The sequence below is a fragment of the Eublepharis macularius genome, chromosome 7 (assembly GCF_028583425.1).
Source record: "Eublepharis macularius isolate TG4126 chromosome 7, MPM_Emac_v1.0, whole genome shotgun sequence".
Lineage (NCBI taxonomy): Eukaryota > Metazoa > Chordata > Lepidosauria > Squamata > Eublepharidae > Eublepharis > Eublepharis macularius.
Genome location: NC_072796.1, coordinates 19,960,373 through 19,982,495, shown reverse-complemented (window position 1 = coordinate 19,982,495; position 22,123 = coordinate 19,960,373). Strand labels below are relative to the sequence as shown.

The following is a 22,123-nucleotide window of genomic DNA, read 5'->3' as shown; positions in this document are numbered from 1 at the left end:
GTTACTAGTAATGGGTAGAAAGGCTTACCTATCAAGGTATGAAATACAGCAGCCACTGCACCAGCCACGACCATACACAAAACTGCTTTGGTTCTGTCTCTTTTACTGTTAACAAACACCAGCCCCACATTTTTGAAGTCACTCATTGGACCAGTGAAGAACTTCATGAGGGAGTAGGCCAATCCATAGCTAGCTAGCATTTCTACAGCATCTTCCTTGACGGCTGCGATACCTCTGTTTAAGGCCTGTGGATCAAAAACAGAGAAAAATAAAGCATAATATATATGCTAACAATCTTCAAAAACTCAAAATGACAGAAAGCATTAGTTTCGTATCTATTGTACTACAGAATGATGGCAAATAATAAACACATGCATGCATGATAAAATTGCAGGATTTGAGTCCAAGGTCACTTTAGAGACCAACAAGATTTTCAGGGTGTGAGCTTTTGAGAGTCAAAGCTCCCTTCTTCAGATACCAGCTTTGAATCTCAAAAACTTTGACATTTGGGATGTTGCTAATTCTCAAGTATTTGTCTGTGCGTGAAAAACATGATCTGAATGGCTAACAATAATGGCTACCCACTTTTTATATTAGTACTGAATATGTATCCAAATAATAAATGAAAGTGGGGAAGGAATGCCGGAACAGAGATATCACGGACATAGAAGACTATGACAAAGAATCTGCTTAATGTTTAGTTGAAGGAAAAGGAAAACTTTTAAGAGACAATAGTTCAGCTGTTATATGACATCTTTATATTTCAAACCGATACATAATTTACACAATAATTACTGATGGCAATATCATTAACCAAATTCTTACATATTTCAGGAGAGTAAAAGAGATCCTAGTCAGATAAATTTGTTGATTTGGGGGGGGGGGGGACACATCATGTATTTTTCAAGTAACAATAGGAAAATCTAAAATACCATCATTAAATATAATTGGTTAAAGTACATTGCATGTAAGGTTGTTTTTTATATGTCCTGGATCATGGCTCAGAAAACAAAAGAAAAAAATTGTAGTTACCCAATGTGTTGTTATTGAGAAGTCACTTGATATAAAATATTTGGTTTTGTTTTTATCATCCCAGATTCAAACTTAGTAAGCTGAATATTAAAATGTACTACTAAAGGTTCATAGTATCAGCTAGGCTACTAGGGTCAATCCTAAGCAGATCTACTTGGAAGTAAATCTTGTTTTATTCAATGGTGCTTACTCCCAGGAAAGTGTTCTTAGTACTGCCACTAGAATGACCTTTTTCTGCCTCATTTTAATATACTGCTTATTTTTCTGGAATTCCTCCTTATAGTTAAGAACAAATATATATTCAGTCAATCAGCCAGAAAGAATATTTTTCATTTTCCAAAAAAGGTCAACTAGCCTATCTGTAAGGCATCTGCCTTACAGAGCTCATCTGGGTCTCTTGGAAGTAAATGAGTTGTTTCTTGATTCAACGCACGTTGGGTTGCTAAGCAACCAGCGGGAGGGGGGACCTGGTACTTTCTGGGCTTCATTTTCTTTGGCTCTCAGCCAGTGCACAATGACATCACTTCTGGAAGTGACATCATCGCACCGGCCCTGGGAATGCTCCTGTTGGGGCCAAAATTGGCCCTATGCAAAGCAGGAGAGTTGTCCTGCAGCCAGTGCAATAATGTAACTTCAGGAAGGGACATTGTCGGGCCCAGCTGGGAGAGTACGCACCTTGCGTTTGTCTGGGATGCCTACTGGTGGCGGGTGATTGCCAGGTGGTTTGCCACCTCCCAGTAATTGCCAGCTACCTGGTGGGCACTTGGCAACCCTAAATGCATTCCCATCCAGATTCCCATGTAATTGCAAGGTGATTACAACTGGATTGGAGATTAAAATAAAATGTAATTATTTACCTCACAACCAAACCCAGCAGTCTAGGGTTGCCAGATGGTTCCAACAAAAATACTGGACACATGATAAAAATCTGTTGACCAGCACGCATGCATGCACACACATGCACCCGCACATACAATAAAAAAGAGCAGGGTTTTTTTTCTGGGAAAAGAGGTGGCAGAACTCTCATGAGGGATATGAGGAAGAAATACACAGGATTCTTTGAAATAATATTATTTTCAAGCACCATTACCAAGTATTGTCAAGAGGTTCTGGAACTCCGTTCCAAAAAAGCCCTGAAAAAGAGAAATATCCTTTTCCTTTAATAGAGTCTTATATATAGAAATGAGCTGCTGATGCTAATTTTTTCTCCTGGGGAACTGATCTTTGTGGCCTAGAGATCAGTTGTAATTCTGGAAGATTGCCAACTACCACCTGTAGGATGGCAACCCTAATTCTGAGGTAAAATTCCGCCTCCCAGTCCCAGAATACTTTTTTTTGTTTGCCACTTGAAAGGGGGAAAAAAGGTTCCAACGTTTTCCTGCTCCTTCAATGTTCAGGAGAGAGTTCATACACAAACGCAGCTTGTACTCTGCATCTATGTATCTATTTCTGTCTAGTACTCAGCTTATCTCTGTGTTATCAGAAATATTTTAATGTTGCTGTATTCTGTTTTGTGCTGCCTTGCGGGGCCTTGTGGGCCATAAAGCAGAATATAAAATAATCAGTCTATGGGATCTGCACAGCTGCAGACTTTTTAGTGTGAGCTCATTAAAAGAGCTCTTATCTTCCCCCCCAAGGCCTCTTACCTGTGGCCTTGTTTGCCTTTAAATAAAATAATTAGGACACCTACTATACTCGCTAAGGGCAATTATGAATTTTTCTTTCATTTTCTGTCTGCAGAAATAGTGGCCATAGATTTAGCAACAGCAAAAAAGAAAAAATGCCTCCTAAGATTTATACGAACATATGCAAACAAAGCTATGAATGTTGTACCCACAATTAAGTACTGCAGGCATTTCCCTTCTTGTCAGGAATATGATTAAATATCAAAGGGTACAAGAGAATGAAGATGAATTTATCACCAACAGGATAACCGTCTCTCATCAGCTGTGTGTTCCTCTGACACAGTCCTTTCAGGCTCTGATTATCTAGATAAAGAGATGATTTAAGAAATCTACATTGAATGGGGCATAAAGCACCAGAGAAGAGAGAATGTCATGGAAATGACTGTAATAACGATGTCTTTCTGGCAGCGGTAGCAGGAGAGGTTTCGCTGAGGGTGAAGGTAACCCTTAATGCAATTTGAAGAAAACTATAAATACAAATTTGGCCTTGACTGTACAATGGCTGCAGGAGTCTGCAGAGAGGCTGTTTCTTTCCCCTCTGGTTGTCCCTGAATTTCCAAAAAAGTTGTTCTGCTAGTTCAAAGCTATCGCATGCACAAACAAGTGGATCACAAGCAAGGGAAGACAGAAGCACATTCTCTCTAAGGAAAAGCTAAAATACTCTGGCTATTTTTAATTTAGGGGGAAGTAGTAACTAAGGGCAGACGTGATCAAAGTTTAAGGGCATTCTGAATGGTAGAGAGTAAACAGGATTTTTTCTTTCATATTAGATCATGCAAACACAATCACACAATAAAATTAATTGGTATAGCAGATTCAGAACAGATGAAAGAGAGTATTCCTTCAGATCACACACACACACACACACACACACACACACACACACACAGACGAGAAACTTGTCTTGTTTATCACATTTTTATCATGTAAACGGAGGATTGTAGCATTTGAACTGATTCAGGCTGAAAAGATAGGCAAGTAGAATGATCAGGCATTGCGTGAAAGACTGGTAGAGCATGAGGTCAGAATAAACCAAAGATCAAATGGGCATGGAATGTCCCAAAATCATGATGCATAGAAAGTCCCTGAGACTACACTGAGCCTGAAAAGTCCAATGCAAAACAACACCAGTTAATTTCTATGACAAACGTGTTAAGGATGTGTTATGCTACGTTGTTCTATGTTAAAGTGTGCCAAGATGTGCATTTTGTGTAACTGATATCTTTTAAGTGAAAGGGGACGGGGGTGTGTACATATAGAATACTGATAAACGGGGGAATTACAGCAAAACAAGCAGAATTTAGCAAGAAATGATCTATGCAAGTTTAGGCTGATATAAGCCGGAACAGAATCAGACCATCAGAAAGCAGTTAATCACAACTAGATGAACTGGAGAAAATGGATAGAAGGATTTAGGGCAGAAGTACAGAAGACTGGACCCACGATCAACCTCCCTCTGGTCCATGAAGAGAGAAACCTGCATCAACCCAGCAGTTGATAGTCTGGCCAACCAAACTTAGAAATCCATAAGGCACACATTAAATATCACCACAGAGTTATACTATATGATTGGAGTTTATTTGCGTGGCTACAGCACCTATTTTGGCCCTAAAAAGAACCAAGCCTCCTGAGAGTTCTTGCTGCATTTTCCTCATGATAATGAGCTACAGCTTTGTTTTCTCTTCCAGTGTGTGTGTGTTTAGACTGTTCTTTCAAATTCCCTTCTGTTGGATTTGGGTAGGTTGTATGGAAGTTACCAGTTAAAGCCCGGGTTCTGGTAAGAATGGCTGGACTTTTGTTCAGTGGTATGAGTATTTGCAGGCTCAGGCCTATAGTAAAATGTACAGGTTAAGCTGATCAACGACACCTGCAAGTGATCTCAGAGCGGAACTACAAGTGACAAAAGGCACAGGTTGGACCCTTGTCAGCTTCCCTCAAGTTTTGATGGGAAATGTAGGCATCCTGGTCTTGCAGCTTGGCTCATCGACTGCTGTCCAATGGACTTTTCAACTGTCACTTGTCCAACATTCCGCCAAGCTGCCTACATTTCCCATCAAAACTTGAGGGAAGCTGACAAGTGTCCAATCTGTGCCTTTTGTCACTTGTAGTTCTGCTCTCAGAGAGTAGTCTCAGAGTTCTCTAGTGATTTGACCTTGGGAGGCTGTTATCTATTCTCCCTAGATGTTCTCACAGCCATAACGCTCATAAGCAGCTTGGCTCTGATTGGCTCTTGAGTTGCTGGGTGAGTTCCAGACAACATGGCCTCTCAGTACACCTGGTTCCCTTCTCTATTCTTTCCACAGCATGTCCCCATGCCAGACCAACTAGGCATGGCGAGGGCACACGTTCTGCCAGATGAGTAAGATGAACAACTAAAAGATGCCAACAATGAGATGTTAAGGTAGCAAGCTCCTAAGTTTTCAGACAGGCAGATTTTTAGTTAGCAACAGTAAAGTTTCTTTGTTTTATGTCTGTTGCCAGTGTCTGAGTGCTTTATGCTTTGCAACACTCCTTAAAGCTAATAAATATAATTTTAATTAAGCTGAGTCTGGAATTCATGACTTGAACATGGGTATACCCCAGAACGAACCTGGAGGTTGGAAAGCCAAGGCCTTGGGTGCAAAGTACAGATTTCAGTCTCAAAACAAAGAGGGTAAGCGCATCTCACTTGCCAACGGTTGGAGTGGTTGTGATCAGCGCCTAAAATTAAGAGGCTTGAGGGGGCGTTATCTATGCATGAATCACTTACTATGTGTCTGTAAAATGCCATCAAATTACAGCCGACTCTAGGATTTTCAAAGCAAGAGACGAACACAGGAGGTTGGCCATTGCCTGTTTCTGTGTCGAGACCGTGGTCTCCCATCCTAATACTAACCAGTGTCAACTGTGCTCAGCTTCCAAGATCTGACAAGATAGGGCTAGCCTGGGTCATCCAAGTCAAGTACATTTACAGTACCTCACATTATTTCAGGGACTACTCCCAGCAACCAGTATTACGCAGGGTTGGATCCAGCAATCCACGGTTACAAGGGCCGTTTTCACACTGCTTACCGGCCACGGAACATCGCGCCAAGCTCCCTGAATGACAGCGTCTTCCTGGCGCAATTTCAAGAACTGCTGTTCTCACGCGAAATCGTGCCAGGAAGACGCTGTCATTCAGGGAGATCGGCGCAATGTTCCGTGGCCGGTAAGCAGTGTGAAAACGGCCAAGGACTGGGGATCTTCTCCACTTTTCCCTTCACTCAGCAGCTGTTTCTAATCCCTAAAATTGTTTATTCCCAGGATCACAGGACTCTTGTGGAGTAACAGAGTTGTGAGACAGTGGGCTGTCGTGAGACGGGGAAAGGGGGCAAACTCACTCCTCCTTGCCCCCTCCTCCACTGACAGAACAGTCAGCTCTGTGGACAGAAGAGAAAAGAATGGCAATTTCACCCACTTACCCCTCCTCACTGCAGCCCACTGACCTCCACGTGGGTCCCATGGCCCTGGGAATCAACTTCCCCTAGATTGGAAATGGGTGCTGGGAGAGGGGAAGGTCTCCAACCACTAGATCCAACCCATGATGTACACTTTTTCTAACAAAGCGCCAACAGAGTCAGTAGATCTCAAGGGAGATAAGTGACCCCTGCACATAAAACAAAGCCCTAGGGGAGCAGGTCCACTGGACTGTTCATGATCTCCCTAGACAAAACCCTTTTGAGTTGAATTTCCCTTTGCCCTACTCACGCTAGTCAGTATCATGGTTAAGAGTTACTGCAGCATCACCATTAACAGAAACCACTATTCCATCTTAAGCAAGATTTGAAATCACCATCAATCGTTACGCTTGCAATGGCCTAGCACTTTTCATCGATGAACAGTTGCTACATATCACAAGTGTGTTCAGGTACATTGTCTTGTGTACAGTTTCAAAAACGTTGAGACCAGTAAGACAAGTTAATGTGATTTCTGGTACCTGTGCAAATTCATAGGAAAGAATAATACCAGATTATCATAGACGTCATCATTCCAGATTTGCAATATTACATGAATTTTAGAGGCATTTTCTGCTACTAGGGTTGTCGTTTTTTTTATTATCAAAGTCTCTCAAAGCATTTTTCTAGGTTCACTAGCTGCCTTTTCTTCTGAAATTAGGATTGCCAGGTGTGCACACTGCTGGTGGTTTGCCCTTCTGGCTGCTGATCAACGGTCATTGGCAAGAGGAAATAAGCTACCCAATGATCACCCGCCACTATAAAGCATTGGAGCAAGTGGGTGTGCAAGCCTCTAGATCCCGCTGCAATAGCATTACTTTTGGAAGTGATGTTGTGTGGAGGGGACCAGAGAACACATATGCTTTGCGTCAGGGATGGCCCTTGCAAAAGGGAGTACGCTCCTGCCCCCGCCACAATGATGTCACTAGTGGAAGTGACATCATTTCGGTGGGGTGTGGAGGCATACAAAGCATACACATGGAGGGATACAAAAATAAGTCTTAAAGTATCAGAAAAACATTTATTGCATGTCGCCAAGGCCATCACAATCAAGCAAATAAAATGCACAAATAAAACATTAACAAAAAGCAACAAATGACAAAGCTATAATGCTTAAAGCACATAAAAGCATATTAAAACACACAGCACTTTCATTAAGCACAAGTGAAGGAGTCTCGGCCATTAAGCACAGCTCAAGCCCGAATTTTCTCAGCTGTCGATGCGAACTGAGCTATTTTATGAGACATATGGATCCAAATCAGTGAGAAGGAAAGTTAATTTCTCCATTACAGGAGAAGAATCAATGCCTTTTAAGACTACTGTGAGGAATTTATTTCTGGGCTCTGTATACAAGGGGAAGAACAAAATATAGTGTGAATGAGCTTTGGGGGCTCAGGCTCCACAAATACATAAGTAGACAGCAATAGGTATTTTATGTATAACGATCATCTAGGATGGCTGCGGTTTGAAACCACAGGGAAGTTAAAGCTGTTCTAAGACTGGGAAAGATTATATTGGTCAAATAAGAGGCTGTGCCGTGGTCCTTTTTGAACAACTTGAGCCAGGGAGAAAATGTGGAACAGAGAATCGTACTTCTATCCAGTGCAGCATCGATTTAAACTTCCAATCTCGTATGTTGAGACTGGACTAGGGGACTCCCTGAAAGTCATCCGCCAGAGAATAACAATAGAGGATGGCCGTTTTCACACTGCTTACCAGCCTCGGAACATGATGTCGAGCTCCTGGAACGACAGCGTCTTCCTGGTGCGATTTTGCGCGAGAACGGCGAAATCGTGCCAGTAAGACGCTGTCATTCTGGGAGCTTGGTGCAATGTTCCGAGGCTGGTAAGCAGAGTGAAAACGGCCGATGTTGTTATAGCCAATTGTGCAGGTGGCATCTGAATACGGCAAGTCCATTGCTTTGCCATAAGAGCAGCAAAAAGCTTCTTTTGCGTTCTCCAGAATCTAAATAAGGTCGACTGCAAACGGGCTCTGATAGAAGTAAACCTGAGTTCAGCCCCTAGTAAAGCCACCGGAGTACCGCAAGGCAAAGCTAGAACCCTCTTTAAAAAGATATTTCAGACTGATTCCAGGATTAGGTTCAGACACTCATTCCTGCCCCAGATCTCTGCACCATGCAGAAGCTGGGGGATGGCCTTACACTGAAACAGTTTCAAGGCCAACTCAACTAAAAATCCTCATTTTGAGTTGTGATATTTTAAGATGGCCCTAGTAGTTTCTGAGGCACTTGTTATTGCCAAGTGGACTTACCATAAGAGAGTTTCACTAAACATCACCCCCAAGACACTTAAAGGTTCTACACCGTTCAATAGGATTGCCATCTATTAGCCATTTCAATCTTCGATGTCTCCTTTATTACAGAAATTGTCCAGTTTGTACAATATCCTTCTTAAAGTGATCCAAGTTAAGGACACCAACACCATGCCATCTGCATAGAGGAAAATCAGTTCTTTCTGACCCCAAGAATGTTGGAAAGAACTCAGGGCCTGAAGGAACAACATTGTTTAGATACAGTTTAAAAAGCAAAGGGGCCAAAATAAACCTGTTTGACACCCTCCTCCCCACAAGTTCAAATATTTAGCCAAGATATAGCTATGGACTTTGGAACTGAAAAACATGCAATGCTATCAATAAAACGAGGGAAGATGTCGGAGGGGACCGTCTGTCCCAGGCTTGGGGGTGTTACAACCCCCCTGCCCTCGCCGGGGTGAGGCATTGCTGCAGTCCCCCCACTCATGATGGGGCCAGCAAGCCCAGAGGAGTTGCTTCTTCCTTTTTTTAAAATTATTTTTTATTTTTATTGTAGAAAAGTTAAAAGATAGAGCAAAGAAGGAAAGTAAAACATAACAAAAATACAACTACAAAGAGCCAACAGTGGCCTACATACAAAGTAAAAAAAAAACCAGTAAAAAGCATAATAAGCATATTATTAATCCATTACAGTTTTTCGCCTACAGCACTTTCTCCTTTAGTATCAATCAGATTGTGGTCTAATTAAATCTCTTTTTTCTCTATCTCATCTTCTTGATATCCCAGATCCTTATTCTTAAAAATCAAAACCACAAATCAATAATTCATTTTTCTTCGCCTCTCACAGATAGTCCATAAAGGGTTTCCAATTTGCCATGAACATAGTGTTTTGTCTCTAATTAACACTTTAAGTTTGACCATCTCAGCTACGTCTATCATCTTTCCAGTCCAATCTTCCAATGAAGGTAGAGCCAGGAGTTGCTACTTCCCAGGGTTAACTCACCATGGCAGGGGGCAGAAGAAGTGGTGACAAAGTGGCCAACAGGAAAGACGCTATTGGAAAAGGCAGCAACCAAAGAGCTGGGGGCAGAGGCAACACTTATGGCTCGGCAGCCTGCATCATCTCTCTGCACTCCAAGACAGCCAGCAACAAGCCCGGCCTAATCCCTGGAGTCCTGTGGATGGCAGCCACACTCACCAGAGTCAGGCCAGGCATGCCCAGCAAGGAGGGTGGGATGGGCAGCATCAGACGAGGACATGGCCAGCAAGCCCCCAGAGCCGCCTCTGGGCAAAAATAAGGGGTGGAGGGAACGTGAATGGCAGGTGGGCAGCTGTGCTTCTCCCCCCAGTTAGATGGGTGGGAGGGTCCAAAGGAGACCACGGAGCATTGGCTGCCACCAGGGTGGGAGTGGGACAGAAGTGCCATAAAAGACAGGCCAGGGATTAAGAAGTTGAGAGCAGCCTATGGGACACACGGTCATAACCCAGAGGGCTAGAGGAGAAACCCAGTGGTGCAACCCCCTCCTCTGGTCATTCCTGAGGCCTGGGGAAGTGCTCCCCGAGCACCAGGCGGTTGAGGGGCAACGAGGCAAGACGAGGGGAGTGATGGTTCACAGAAGATTAATGAATCAGGTGGAAACAGAATCAAAGGCTTAGACTATGAAAAAAAACCCACAAATATTTAGGTATATTGCAAGCTAATAATATTCAATAGTGAAAAAGAAGACTTGTGCTGAATACATAAAAAGGGTTTGAAAAATACTCAAGTCAAAAAACTAAACAGAGGAAATATAATTCATGCTATAAACACCATCCCAGTGATTCGATACTACACTGGAATTGTCGACTGGACACAAGCCAAATTGGATACATTACATTGCAAAACATGGAAAATCATGATAGCCAATATGCCCTACATCCTCAAAACGACATGGATAGGCCTTATTTGCTGTGAAATAATGGTGGCCGAGGATTGTTACAAGCAGGGCTTTTTTTCAGCTGGAACACGGAGGAACGGAGTTCCAGAACCTCTTGAAAATGGTCGCATGGCTGGTGGCCCCGCCCCCTGATCTCCAGACAGAGGGGAGTTTAGATTGCCCTCCACGCCGCACGCCGCGGAGGGAAATCTAAACCCCTCCCCTCTGTCTGGAGATCAGGGGGCTGGGCCACCAGCCATGCGACCATTTTCTCCAAGGATAACCTACTGAGTTCTACCACCTCTTTACCCAGAAAGAAAAAAAACCTGGTTACAAGTAAAACAAACATAAGGAAAAAGAAAACAGGGCACTGAGTGATTACATCAAGAGCAAAAAAGAGAAGATGCCGGCTGACATTTACAGAGAAGGAGTAATTAAAGTTAAGGGTACAAAAGACAAATATAGGAAAGAAATGTTGAAAAACTATATGGAGACATGGCAAAGTAAACCACTACCTGGCCAATATACAAAAAATGACGGTAAAGTTTATAAAAGTAACAACTGGAAATGGCTAATGCAAGATATATTGGGAAAAAGAGAGAAGGATTTGTATTAGCTGAATAAGAATAGGTATTAAGAACGAGCTATATGAAAGCAAACATTGAAAAGGCCGCAAATGACAGCAAGAGTAGATTATGTAATGAAGCAGATGAAATGGTTGATCAGCGGGCGCAGTAAGATTATACAAACATACTATAAAAAGCTCCATAATAAAGTAGCTGTGCAATAGTTATTCCAGTAGCGATAGAAATGCTAGGTGTGATTCCAAAAGGACTAATTAAACACCTAGGCAATATTGGCATAGACAGGATAACAACTAGCCAGTTGCAAACAGTCACACTACTTGGAATTGACTTCTAGGTTCTAAGATAAAATCTGAGTTGGTGGGGGACCACAAAACTGTAGCCAAAACATTAAGTGGACTGTAGAAAAGATGACGACGAGATGTCCACTGTAATTCTGGCCCTTCAATGCACAAAGTTATAATGCTGGATTCCTGAGACAAGCGGTATCACAACTCATCTACTGTTCTATGGCTACTTGGTGGCCTTTAACGAGAGAGGACAATGTCATAAGGGGATGGGGGAAGGAAATACCATGAAGCTGGCTGCGAGTATATCTGGCCCAAGTTTGAAGCCTAAGGAACTTTCCTCCAACTTAAATAGATTTTCCGCTGTTGGAAGAGCCACTTCAACTTCAGGAAGACTCCCTAGGCTGAATGAAGGCTTCAAACTTTATTAAGCAAAAGGGCAGGGTACCTGTGCTATTTCTCTAGCTAACTCCTCAACTGTTTCTCTTGCTTCTCCTGTCCTGTATTATAAAAGGGGGTTACCATGTTAACCTTCCTATACTAGTTATTTCCTAACTAACAGATTTCACCATAACAATTTCAAGCAACAGAACTTAATATTCATTCTAAACAGGGCTTTTCTTCTGGGAAAAGAGGTGGTGGAACTCAGTGGGTTGCCCTCGGAGAAAATGGTCACATGGCTGGTGGCCCCGCCCCCTGATCTCCAGACAGAGGGGAGTCTAGATTGCCTTCCGCGCCGCTCAGCGGCGCGGAAGGCAATCTAAACTCCCCTCTGTCTGGAGATCAGGGGGCGGGGCCACCAGCCATGTGACCATTTTCAAGAGGTTCCGGAACTCCGTTCCCCCGCGTTCCCCCTGAAAAAAAGCCCTGATTCTAAATATTATTATTTTTAAATGAAACATATATAAGAACTGTGGGATTATGTCAATTCATTCCATTTTAGAAGAAAGGTCATTTTCACTATTTTCCGCTATCACAGAACTAAAGCAAGTTTACAAAACAGATGTTCAGATCAAATCTCACAGCTTCACTGCGTAAAGTCAGCCCCTGCTGCAATTGTATCAATTAAAGTATCGATTAAACCAATTAAGGATTGCAAGCCTAACTCCTTCCTTTTTTTGTTTTTCAACTTTTTTTGTACCCATTTGCTAAAAGAAAAAAAAACTTAAGATCCAGACTGAGTGTCACAAAGTAATTTGATGACACAGATTAAAGTAACGGACCCGTTGTTGTCTGGGAAGATCGCCCAGCCAGTCAACCAGGCAGCCAGAGGAAGTCTGTTTACCAGGAAGAATGACTGCGGTAAACATCTTCCTGCACCACTGCCAAAAATAAATTATTATCCTGATGCAATGAGTAAATGTAAGAAATGTCCCTGTGAATATGAAGAGTGTAAAACGGAATCCAGATTGAACTTTATTTATGACTGCTCAGCCCACGGAATAAAACTCCTATACGTTGTGATGAAGGAGACGTAACGAAAAGACTTCAAACGAGAAGATTCTAAACAATTCTTGAAAACTTGACAAGTCTCAAGAAGGCTGTACAGTGTAGAAGAAATTCCTGAATTATGTATTGGATCATAACCAGCCTCCTTTCCAGCACTGGTTCATGCATAAAATTCTCCCTGTACAGCAAAGGCACAAATCGCAGAAGGGTCACAGGAAAGGTGTTAGTACAGCGGTTTAGTAACTGCTTTTGCATCGACTCTAGAGTTGGACAGCAGCACTAGTGTGGCACTACTTGTTGTGGTCTTGTGATACTGCCAGGACGTATCAATTATTTTCTGGTTACTCCAAGAGGCAAAGAGAGGTAATGGGTCTCAACACTCCAATACTTTGATATTTATGAAACCATCTTGAAACATTATGAAGTTATACTGTAAAATGATAACAATTTAATATTTTCAAAACACTCCAAAAATCTGGTTTCTTTCTCTTCAACCTTGCCTGTCCATTGCCTCCTATCCAGCTTACATTTCACTGCTCAGACCCTGCTGTGTAAAGCTGCCGTGCTCCTATAACGGCTTTCATAGGATTGGGCTTTTAGACTAGATGTTAACTGGCGAAGTAACGACTCCATATATTCTGAATCAGAGTTTTGTTTTTCTTTTTTAAAGAAATGCACCGATACAGCATCATTTTAAAGGATGGGCAAAATGTTTTTCCTCTTTGATGGAAAGAAACTTTTAGACAAAACCACTGCAAAGATTGGATGCCTCCAGTTCCTATGCAGAATGTCTTGCTTTGAACAACACTATTTTTAAATATATAAAATACAGATGCCACAGAATACAGGATAATGAAATCACCTACATGGCTTTACATATAAGCTTTACATTGCCTAGTTCTGGCAATCTGCACATGAGGATGACATTCTAGCTGGCTTAGTATACTCAAAGTGACAAATAGCTGCTAGAATTGTGGTTTTTCCCATCTAGGGAAAAGTTACACATTCAGGCATGCTTCTGCATGCATGTCAGCGTGGATCTTCCACCACGTGCACAGGGCCGTTTCACACAGCAATCAGAGCTTTCTTACAAGCGGATGCAACTGGATGTCAGTTGTGCTCCCAGGCACATGTATTCACGCTTTGTATCTCAAGATGTGTTTACAACTAAGGTGCTGAACACTTAAAACCTGACCCACCGAAAGTATTTTGTGTGGCTTGTTTTGCATCCGATGAGCTCCATGTATTGCTAGAGAGGCATAGGCAGGATGGTAGATTCTGTTCCCCTTTTCTACATCCGTACTTTCACGGTAATGCTGAAGTACTGATCGTCATTTTACTGGTCCAAGGATGCTTGAGCTTGGCTGGGGTTCTTGGACAAGAACATATAGGTCTATGGTCCAAGGCTGGTCAATATTCAAGGGAAGAAGAAAAAGAGTCGTCTTAGAATGGGTTTCCTTGTGGAAAAGATATTATGTGCCAGTTCTACACACCAAAAACGCTAAACTGTGTTTGACGACCCTGAAGTTCTTTCCTAGTCTACTGTGATGCCATTTCCTTGTGTTTTTAAGACTATTTTTGTCAGTCTTGATCACTTCCCTGTATACTTTTTCCAGCAGACGTCTCAAGTGGAATAAAGCTCCAGACCGTTACTGAACTTTAAAAACCTTTTCTTACCAAGGACATTGGAGCACACTACACCCACAGACTCGGCTGTGGTTTTCATGAAAGAGCAAGAATACTAAACAAAGTCTCAAACGGCACAACAGGTGGCTACTAACACAGTCAGATGATGTCCGATGCTGCCAGAATCATCAACAAAATTACTATTGCTCAACCAGAAGTTCAGGAGGCCGATCGAGAAATTATATATTGTGTGGCTGTTTAATTTAATCTATTGCACTTATTATTGGGGGAGGGGGATCCATTACCTACACTCAAGCCCAAGTTTCCCCAAATCTCCTATACGGAACACCGATTAGTATAGGACCCAAAGATGGATGTACTTATCAATGACTTTCCAAATATTATGTATGGATATACCCCACTGACACGTAGCTGGGCGTGATGGAGACAGGGCCGTCTGCCTTTGGAACAGACCCAACTTGCACAGCTTATGACCCACCAAGCTGAACATAGCTACGTATGTGAGCATAGTCACTGTTTTGGGGCCAGCCTGGGTCTGCAAAAACCAGTTGTCTGGGCAGGGCACAGTAAAAGGCTTGTGGAGAGCATTTGTGGATCATGCACATGCAACCGAGTGCATAGGGAGGCTGTACTCCAAACAGTAGTGATCGACAGTATTCACTTTTGGCATTGACTTTGCAATCTGAGCGATCAGCGACACACCCAACATTTGTTACAATGACAAGCATTTTGCTAACAGGCAGCAACAAGCAGCAGGGGTCGAAATGTGACATTATAAAACACACGACCATTTTGCTAGCCTTTTTATTAGCCGTTCTTAGAGTCTACTCTCAGCATTTAGAAAGTGGGTTGGATCCAGCCAGCTTTTCCATTCAGTTTTTTCGTCCTCCAGTCTCAATCTCACAGGGCCTTTGTCCATGCAGGTCAAATGATGCCCAGCATAGCCTTTTAGGTGGTCAAAGAGGACCCCTCCCTCCCTTTGTACCAGTGGAAAAGCTGGTTGGATCTAACTGGCTCGATATATGAGCTGATTTCATCTCTAAGAGCACCAGTACAGCAACACGGCTGTCTGATTTTTCAGTTTGCTGCTAACCTTAGTTTAGCAGTTATTGATCAGTAATGGAGACCTCTACATAAAAGCTAGCTAGTTCCTAAGGAGAAGAGACAAGACTTAGCTCTGCATCTTGCATCTTAATTTCTATATAATACTGGTGTACAGTTTGCAATGTTAAGTAGAGCAGCAGGGGTGCCCTATAGAGAGGGCAAGGGGTCATCACCACCCTATGTGATTATATGCCAGAGAACACCTGTTTTACAGCCAATTCACTAAGCTGCCGTTGCACTAAGATAGGAAGAGCCCTGCTGCATCAGACCGGTAGTCTTGCAATCTGTTCCACATAGTGCAACCCAGTTGCCCTAGAGGGCCAATAAATCGGGAATTGAGACCAAGGCTTTCTCCTGATAGTGCACCCTAGCACTGGAACTCAAAGGCACAATGGCAAAAGCAGAACTCCCCTATTAAGGAGTGACTGATCTATGAGAAAAAACATCACTACAGTTGTTACAAGGCATTTAAAAAACGAGTATTAAAATATATTGCAACCATCTAGAATATATTCAAAATGAGGCTTGTCAATGTTACTATCTTGTCCTTTGCATTAAAACAGCTTGCCCGACACACACTGAAATTTAAAATGGTGCCTCTGGGTAGACTGTTCCTTTTGGACTTCCCTTTGGCAAGTCTCTACAAATAGAGTTGCCATATGTTAATCGAACATGTTATGGACAGTCTGGTTCTTCCCCACTTTAGGGTTAAGTAAGCTGCCAGCTGGCCTCCCGGGAAGCTGGTGATGGGCAGAAATGACATCTGGCAACACACAACGTCTCATCCACCTGAAAACCTGGATGTGATATCAGCGTGTCACCATGAGAGTTTATGAACAGCCAGAGCATCACCCAACATGCTGATGCCACATCTGCGTTTTCAGGCCGGTGTGACATCATGTGTTTCAGGCCCCAGGCTTTCCCCCCACTGCTCCAAGGCACATGTACGGGAAGGAGGGAGAGCCTGATGAGTAGGAGGCCTCCTGCTGCAACTGAGCAACTGGCCTCCTTAGGATTAAGCAAGCAAAGAGTTTTTTGCAAGCATGGAATAATCCTGGATGTCTAGTTGCATCAGTGGAAAAATGGATACGAATCCCTATGAGTGACTGCAGCTCAGTTTCTAGGATGTGTTTGGAAGGCACATAATATATCAACTTTGCTGAAACTAAAGAGACTGAGGTCAAATCCTTATCCTGGATGGAGGACTTCATCGGAAACGAGTTCCATGGTGAAGAAAAGGGGAATGCACATGTGACAAAGAAGTACCACCCCAAATCTGAACAATTTGAGTTGGAGTCAGTTTAAAGTCTCCATAAAGGATAGGCACTTCCACGAATAGAATGGGAGGGGTGTGTGTGCAGAAAAGTTCTGTCCTGTTGATAAAAATGCCTTACATTAATGGAAACCAAACTTTGGGTCCAACTCTGTGCCTTAGGTAAGTTCTTTAGAACTTACCCTTCTTATTTTTATATAAAAAGCATACTTGTTTTTGCCTTTGCTTCTGCCAGAATGCTTTCTTTTTCTCAAAGCAAGCACATGTTTTCGAAACCCACAGCAGGAATAATCAAAAGCTGGCTCAGACCTTTGCATGAAAATATGAACACAGCCACCCACAATATGTTCTCTACTAATAATTTCTAGAGTCCGAGCAATCCATAACATTATGAACAGGTGGAAGCTGTCTGTAAGGTAAATAATTCATCACAGATGTTACCAAAAACTATAGCCTCCAATTCTTAGCATAGAAATATTTACAACTTAAGTATGAATTCCCACCTTCATTCCTAACTTAACTGCAGGTACAATTAACCAATCTCCCTGACTTGCTCAGCAGTATAGCTTATTCCTAGGTTATTATTAACCTGCTCTTACAGATTGATTTTCCTCTCTGACTCACTGCTAATGGTCCCATATTTTCCCCAATTTGTTTTCGGTAAAACACTTCGGTAGTGTTTGATTTGTGTTTAGCTAGTTTGAGAGGGGGGAGTAAAGTAGCTGTTTGACCACTACTGGTCACACAAAGAACTTTTGTTAGATGCGAGAGACTGTGGAGCCGCAAGATTAGCTCATGTCTTAACAGTTTCGAAGCGAGAATTAGAGGTCACCCATATTCTCAGCTCATCCTTTCCAAAAACTCACAACTTCAGCTGCACGAAAACACACACAATTAATGATCCTTTCCATTTGGGTATTTCTCCCCCTAGATTGCCAAGGGTTTATATTTGAAATTGTCAGGGCAAGCTGGAGATAGATTTCTTTACAGAAACATTCCCTCTGTAGATGAAGGGTGCAGCTGAAAGGTATAGGGGCAGGCAAGAAAGCCTGGTACTAATGAAGCCAATTAAACTTCCCTGTGCGATTGAGTTAGGGGAGGGTCCATTGCTCAGTGGCAGAACATCTGCTTTTCATGCGGAAGGTCCCAGGTTCAGTTTCTGACATCTCCAATTAAAAGGTGTTAGGTGACAGGAAAGACCCACTGTCAGCCAGAGTAGACAATACAGGCCTTGATAGATCAATAGTCTGACTCAGTAGCCCTGTTCACAAGTTACATTGGACACAAACTCAATCTATGTACACTTCGATTTTAAACATGCATCTCAAGTAGGGTTCCCAGGTCCCTTACAGCCTCCCAGCGGGAGACGGGGGACCTGGCACTCTCATGCTTCTGGCGTGTGTATCCTTACAAGCTCGCAAAGTGCGTACACGCTCCCAGTGTGTGTCCTATGGCATCACTTCATCATGCTGGCCACCGGTGTGCTCCTGCACTTGGCACAGGGCTAATTCTGACTCGTTTGGGGGTGAAAACTGGCCTCAGCAAAGCATAGGACGACACCCGCAGCAGGCGCGACAACATCAATTCAGGAAGTGACATCGTTGTGCCCCACTGGAAGTGAGTCCAGTGCATGCTTTTCCAGGTTGCCTGCCACTGGTGGGCAATCTTCCAGGGGCTTGTCACCTCCCACCAATTGCAAGCGATCTGGTGGGCAAGGGGGCAAACCTTCAGGAGATTGCCTACCACCTGTCCAGGTGTTCAACCCTCAACCACTGTATCTAAGCGCTGATTACAGCCACTTCAGAACTCCTAGTAGCCTTCCTGGAGGATTGACACACCTGGTTTGTTTGAGACTTGCCAGTCTCCGGGTTCATTTGTCTGGGTGGACTTGCTCGTAAGTGGTCAGAAACTCAAGACACAGGCTTAAATATAAATATTGTTTATTAATTCAGAAGAGTGTATGCAGGGGTGCAGGAAACACTCTATAAGGTATAAGCAAAAGGCAATAAAATAACAACAACTTGACTATTTCTAGCTAAACTATCTGACTAGACATGAAGCTTGCTAGCTTGCTTTTCTCTGAAGTAGCTTGAGTTGCTCATACTCAAAAACAAAGTCCCAAACCATGCCAGGCAGCTCTGGTCATCTCAGGCCTGACACGGAGCAAAGTCTCTCACGTGCTGATGGAATAAAGATATCAACAGAACGGTGAAACCAGCCCCAAGTGAGAGCGTGTGTAGCATGTCTAAATGTAGCGAGGAGCCGTCTTTTCTAGTATTGTCAGTCAATCAGGGCACACTTCGACATCAGCGTTGCTAGGCCTGAGAAAGGAAAGGAGGACGTGCAGAGTTGAGACTCCCTTCCACCCAAGGACATCTGAGAGCCAAGCTACAAGTGACACCTGACACAGGTTGGACACTTGTCAGCTTCCCTCAAGTTTTGATGGGAAATGTAGGTGTCCTGTTCTTGTAGCTTGGCTCTCCATTTAATTGAAGTTTACAGAGCAGCAGTCTATGGGAGGGAGAACATGCGGTTGGGAGGGGAGTACAGCCCTCGGGCTCTTGCCGGGCTCCCCCTTCCCCTCCACTGGGCGTGTTTGTGGGGGGGGGCATTCTGTTAACTTCAATTAAATGGAGAGCCAAGCTGTAAGACCAGGTCGCCTACATTTCCCATCAAAACTTGAGGAAAGCTGACAAGTGTCCAACTTGTGTCAGGCGTCACTTATAGCTTGGCTCTCAGTCTTGAACAACAGGTTGCAGGTGCAATTAATTAAGAAGCCTGCTCATTCCATTCCAAGGGTGGCAAGCCAGAACTGGGCCTGTGAGAACTTACGAGCCTGAACCAAAGTGCTCAGACTAGGCACGTATATGTGGCTTGGCCTAGACACCACCAGCAGGCACCTGGGAACCCTAATCTCAAATTACATCGAAGGTATAGTCAGCTGAACGTATGACTTAAACCCCATATTTATCCTGGTACTAGTCCCTGGTTTCATTTATAAAGTGAATGCACATTGGATCTTTCTTACATATATATGTTTATACCATGCAGGATGTGCATACAATCACTGTAACATGGGAACGGCACTTGTATAAGGCAGCTTCATGTGTTCAAGTCCAAGAACGCTTTTAGGAGGATAAAAGACTATGAAAATCAGGTTATGGACACAGAGGATACACATAAGAACTCACCCCTCTCTCATAAGAACTCAGTTCTGACATACCACAAAATTAAGGTTTATTTTAACCATGGTTTGTTTCTGAAAGTAAGGTTCCGTTTGCAGATGACTGCTCATTATCTTGGCTCACCTTGACAGATGCTGGTTTTAAGTTTCAGTGCCAAAACAACTCTGTTCATGCCTTGAAAACCCCATGGGGTCACTATGAGACAGCTACAACTTGGTGGCACTTTACACACAGTTCATGCACTTACATGCTAAGATGCAACCGAACTGAAGCACTGCTTGTTTCCTGAAAAACTGCCATAAAGCTATTTGAAGAAAACCAGTAAAACGAGACCCACTAAGTTTGTGACCATGCAAACAACTGGCATGCATTTCCTTCATGTGACTGTGCATTTACATGTCTGATGGTGTGAAGAAATTTTTAATGGGAACCAGGTACTTATATGAGGGCTAATGGCAAAGATTTCTTTAGTCACAACTGTTCCTTTTCTAACCCATAAAGAAATGGGTGTGATTTTAAGAGCCTGTTTTTAGTAATGCTTCTTTTTGAGGCTACATCGTTGACTCAAACATATATGGTCTCTGTGTTGCCAAGTGCTCTCGTTATGTTCTACCCCAAATTGCACCTTTTGTTCTTAAAGAATCCAGCATCGCACGGCAACCAAGAAAACATGCCAAACCTCATTTGGAAATCCTATACATAATGGTTCCCACAGCATGATAAAGTGGTGCCTAAATTTGCGGCAATGACGAAACCCGTGTTTGCAGTCTCTCTCTCTTATCTTCCTCAACAATCTAATCCCATAAACCTGGCAGGAAATTAAACCTTTCTTTTCCACCCTCCCTATAAAAATTTCACCCATACATGATGAGCACAGGTTGACCTGAAATATTTATTCTGCATTGTTAAAGAATGTTGTGTGGCAGGTTTGGTAAGCCAACGTCTGGCAAGTTGCACATCGGTTTCATTCTGCAGTAAGCTTAGTTGGCTTTGGACGGCATTTGATCTTCGGTGCCTTCTAACTGCCTTTGGGTGGTATTTCCTGGCTTTCCAATTTGTTTCTGGGTTGGGTGCTGTTGCCTGGTTCTGATACTGTTTTCATTTATTTTAGATGTTTTAGGTATTGTTGTAAATTGAGGGTGGTGGTGGTGGTGTTTGCTGCTTTAGGAGACATTTGGCCAAAATATGGGGTAAAATATTTGATAAACTACCATGTCTATGTCTCGACAAGGCTTCTACACAAATCCCTCACTTGGGAACCACCCACCAACGTGAGGTCAGAAGCTGGCGTTCAAGAAACCTGCTGTCTAGTCTTGCATACCTCATCTTTCCTTCCCTCATCAGTACCAGTCAATGGTAGAATGTGCTTTACTTGTTAGACCAGCCATTCTTATGATTTAATCCATTACTATACACCAAATATACACCATCTTGGTCTGTATGCCCCCTTCCAACTCTATGATTCTATGATTCTATTTAGGCTGATCCTGCACTGGGCAGGGGGTTGGACTAGATGGTCTGTATGGCCCCTTCCATGATCCTATGGTTCTAAGTACACAACATTATCACTGAGGGTCCTACTCAAGCCACAAGTTTTTAAAAAAAGGACATAAAAGCAGCACTCCAGATATTTATATAGGACCTACATCTCTGAAGGACCATCTTTTTGCCTATGCTTCCATGCACCAACTACAATATTTTGGCTGCTACCTTCTAGGTGTTCCCCTCTTAAAGTGGCCCACTTGACATCTACCTGAGCCCCAGGGCTTTTTTTCTGGGAAAAGAGGCAGCGGAACTCAGTGGGTTGCCCTGGGAGAAAATGGTCACATGGCCGGTGGCCCTGCCCCCGGATCTTCAGACAGAGGGGAATTTAGATTGCCCGGCAATCTAAACTCCCCTCTGTCTGGAGATGGGGGGGGGGCACCAGCCATGTGACCATTTTCAAGAGGTTCTGGAACTCCGTTCCCCCACGTTCCAGCTGAAAAAAGCCCTGCTGAGCGCATTCCTGTTTTGCAGTAGCCTCTACTTTGGGGAACTGGCTTCTGGAGAAGCTAGGGAAAGTTTCATCTTCAGAAGTTTTTTAGGAGGTGCTGCAAGGCCATTTAATTTGTATGTAGCTTTTAACAACATTTAAGCATTGCCCATTTCCTTGGAAGTTTGTTGTACTACGCATGTTTTTAACTTTTGGAACTGTAAGCCTCTTTGAGCCCAAAAGGA

At 43.1% G+C, this 22,123-nt stretch overlaps 1 protein-coding gene across 3 annotated transcripts in view; it reads right to left on the bottom strand.

Moving 5' to 3' along the window:
- ANKH (ANKH inorganic pyrophosphate transport regulator) overlaps positions 1–22,123 on the bottom strand; it is a 141,833-nt gene that overhangs the window by 53,426 nt on the left and 66,284 nt on the right. For all 3 annotated transcript variants that reach the window (XM_054984978.1, XM_054984979.1, XM_054984980.1), the window contains exon 2: positions 29–245. In XM_054984978.1, the coding sequence (XP_054840953.1) occupies positions 29–245 (217 nt within the window). The remainder of the gene's footprint in view (positions 1–28; positions 246–22,123) is intronic.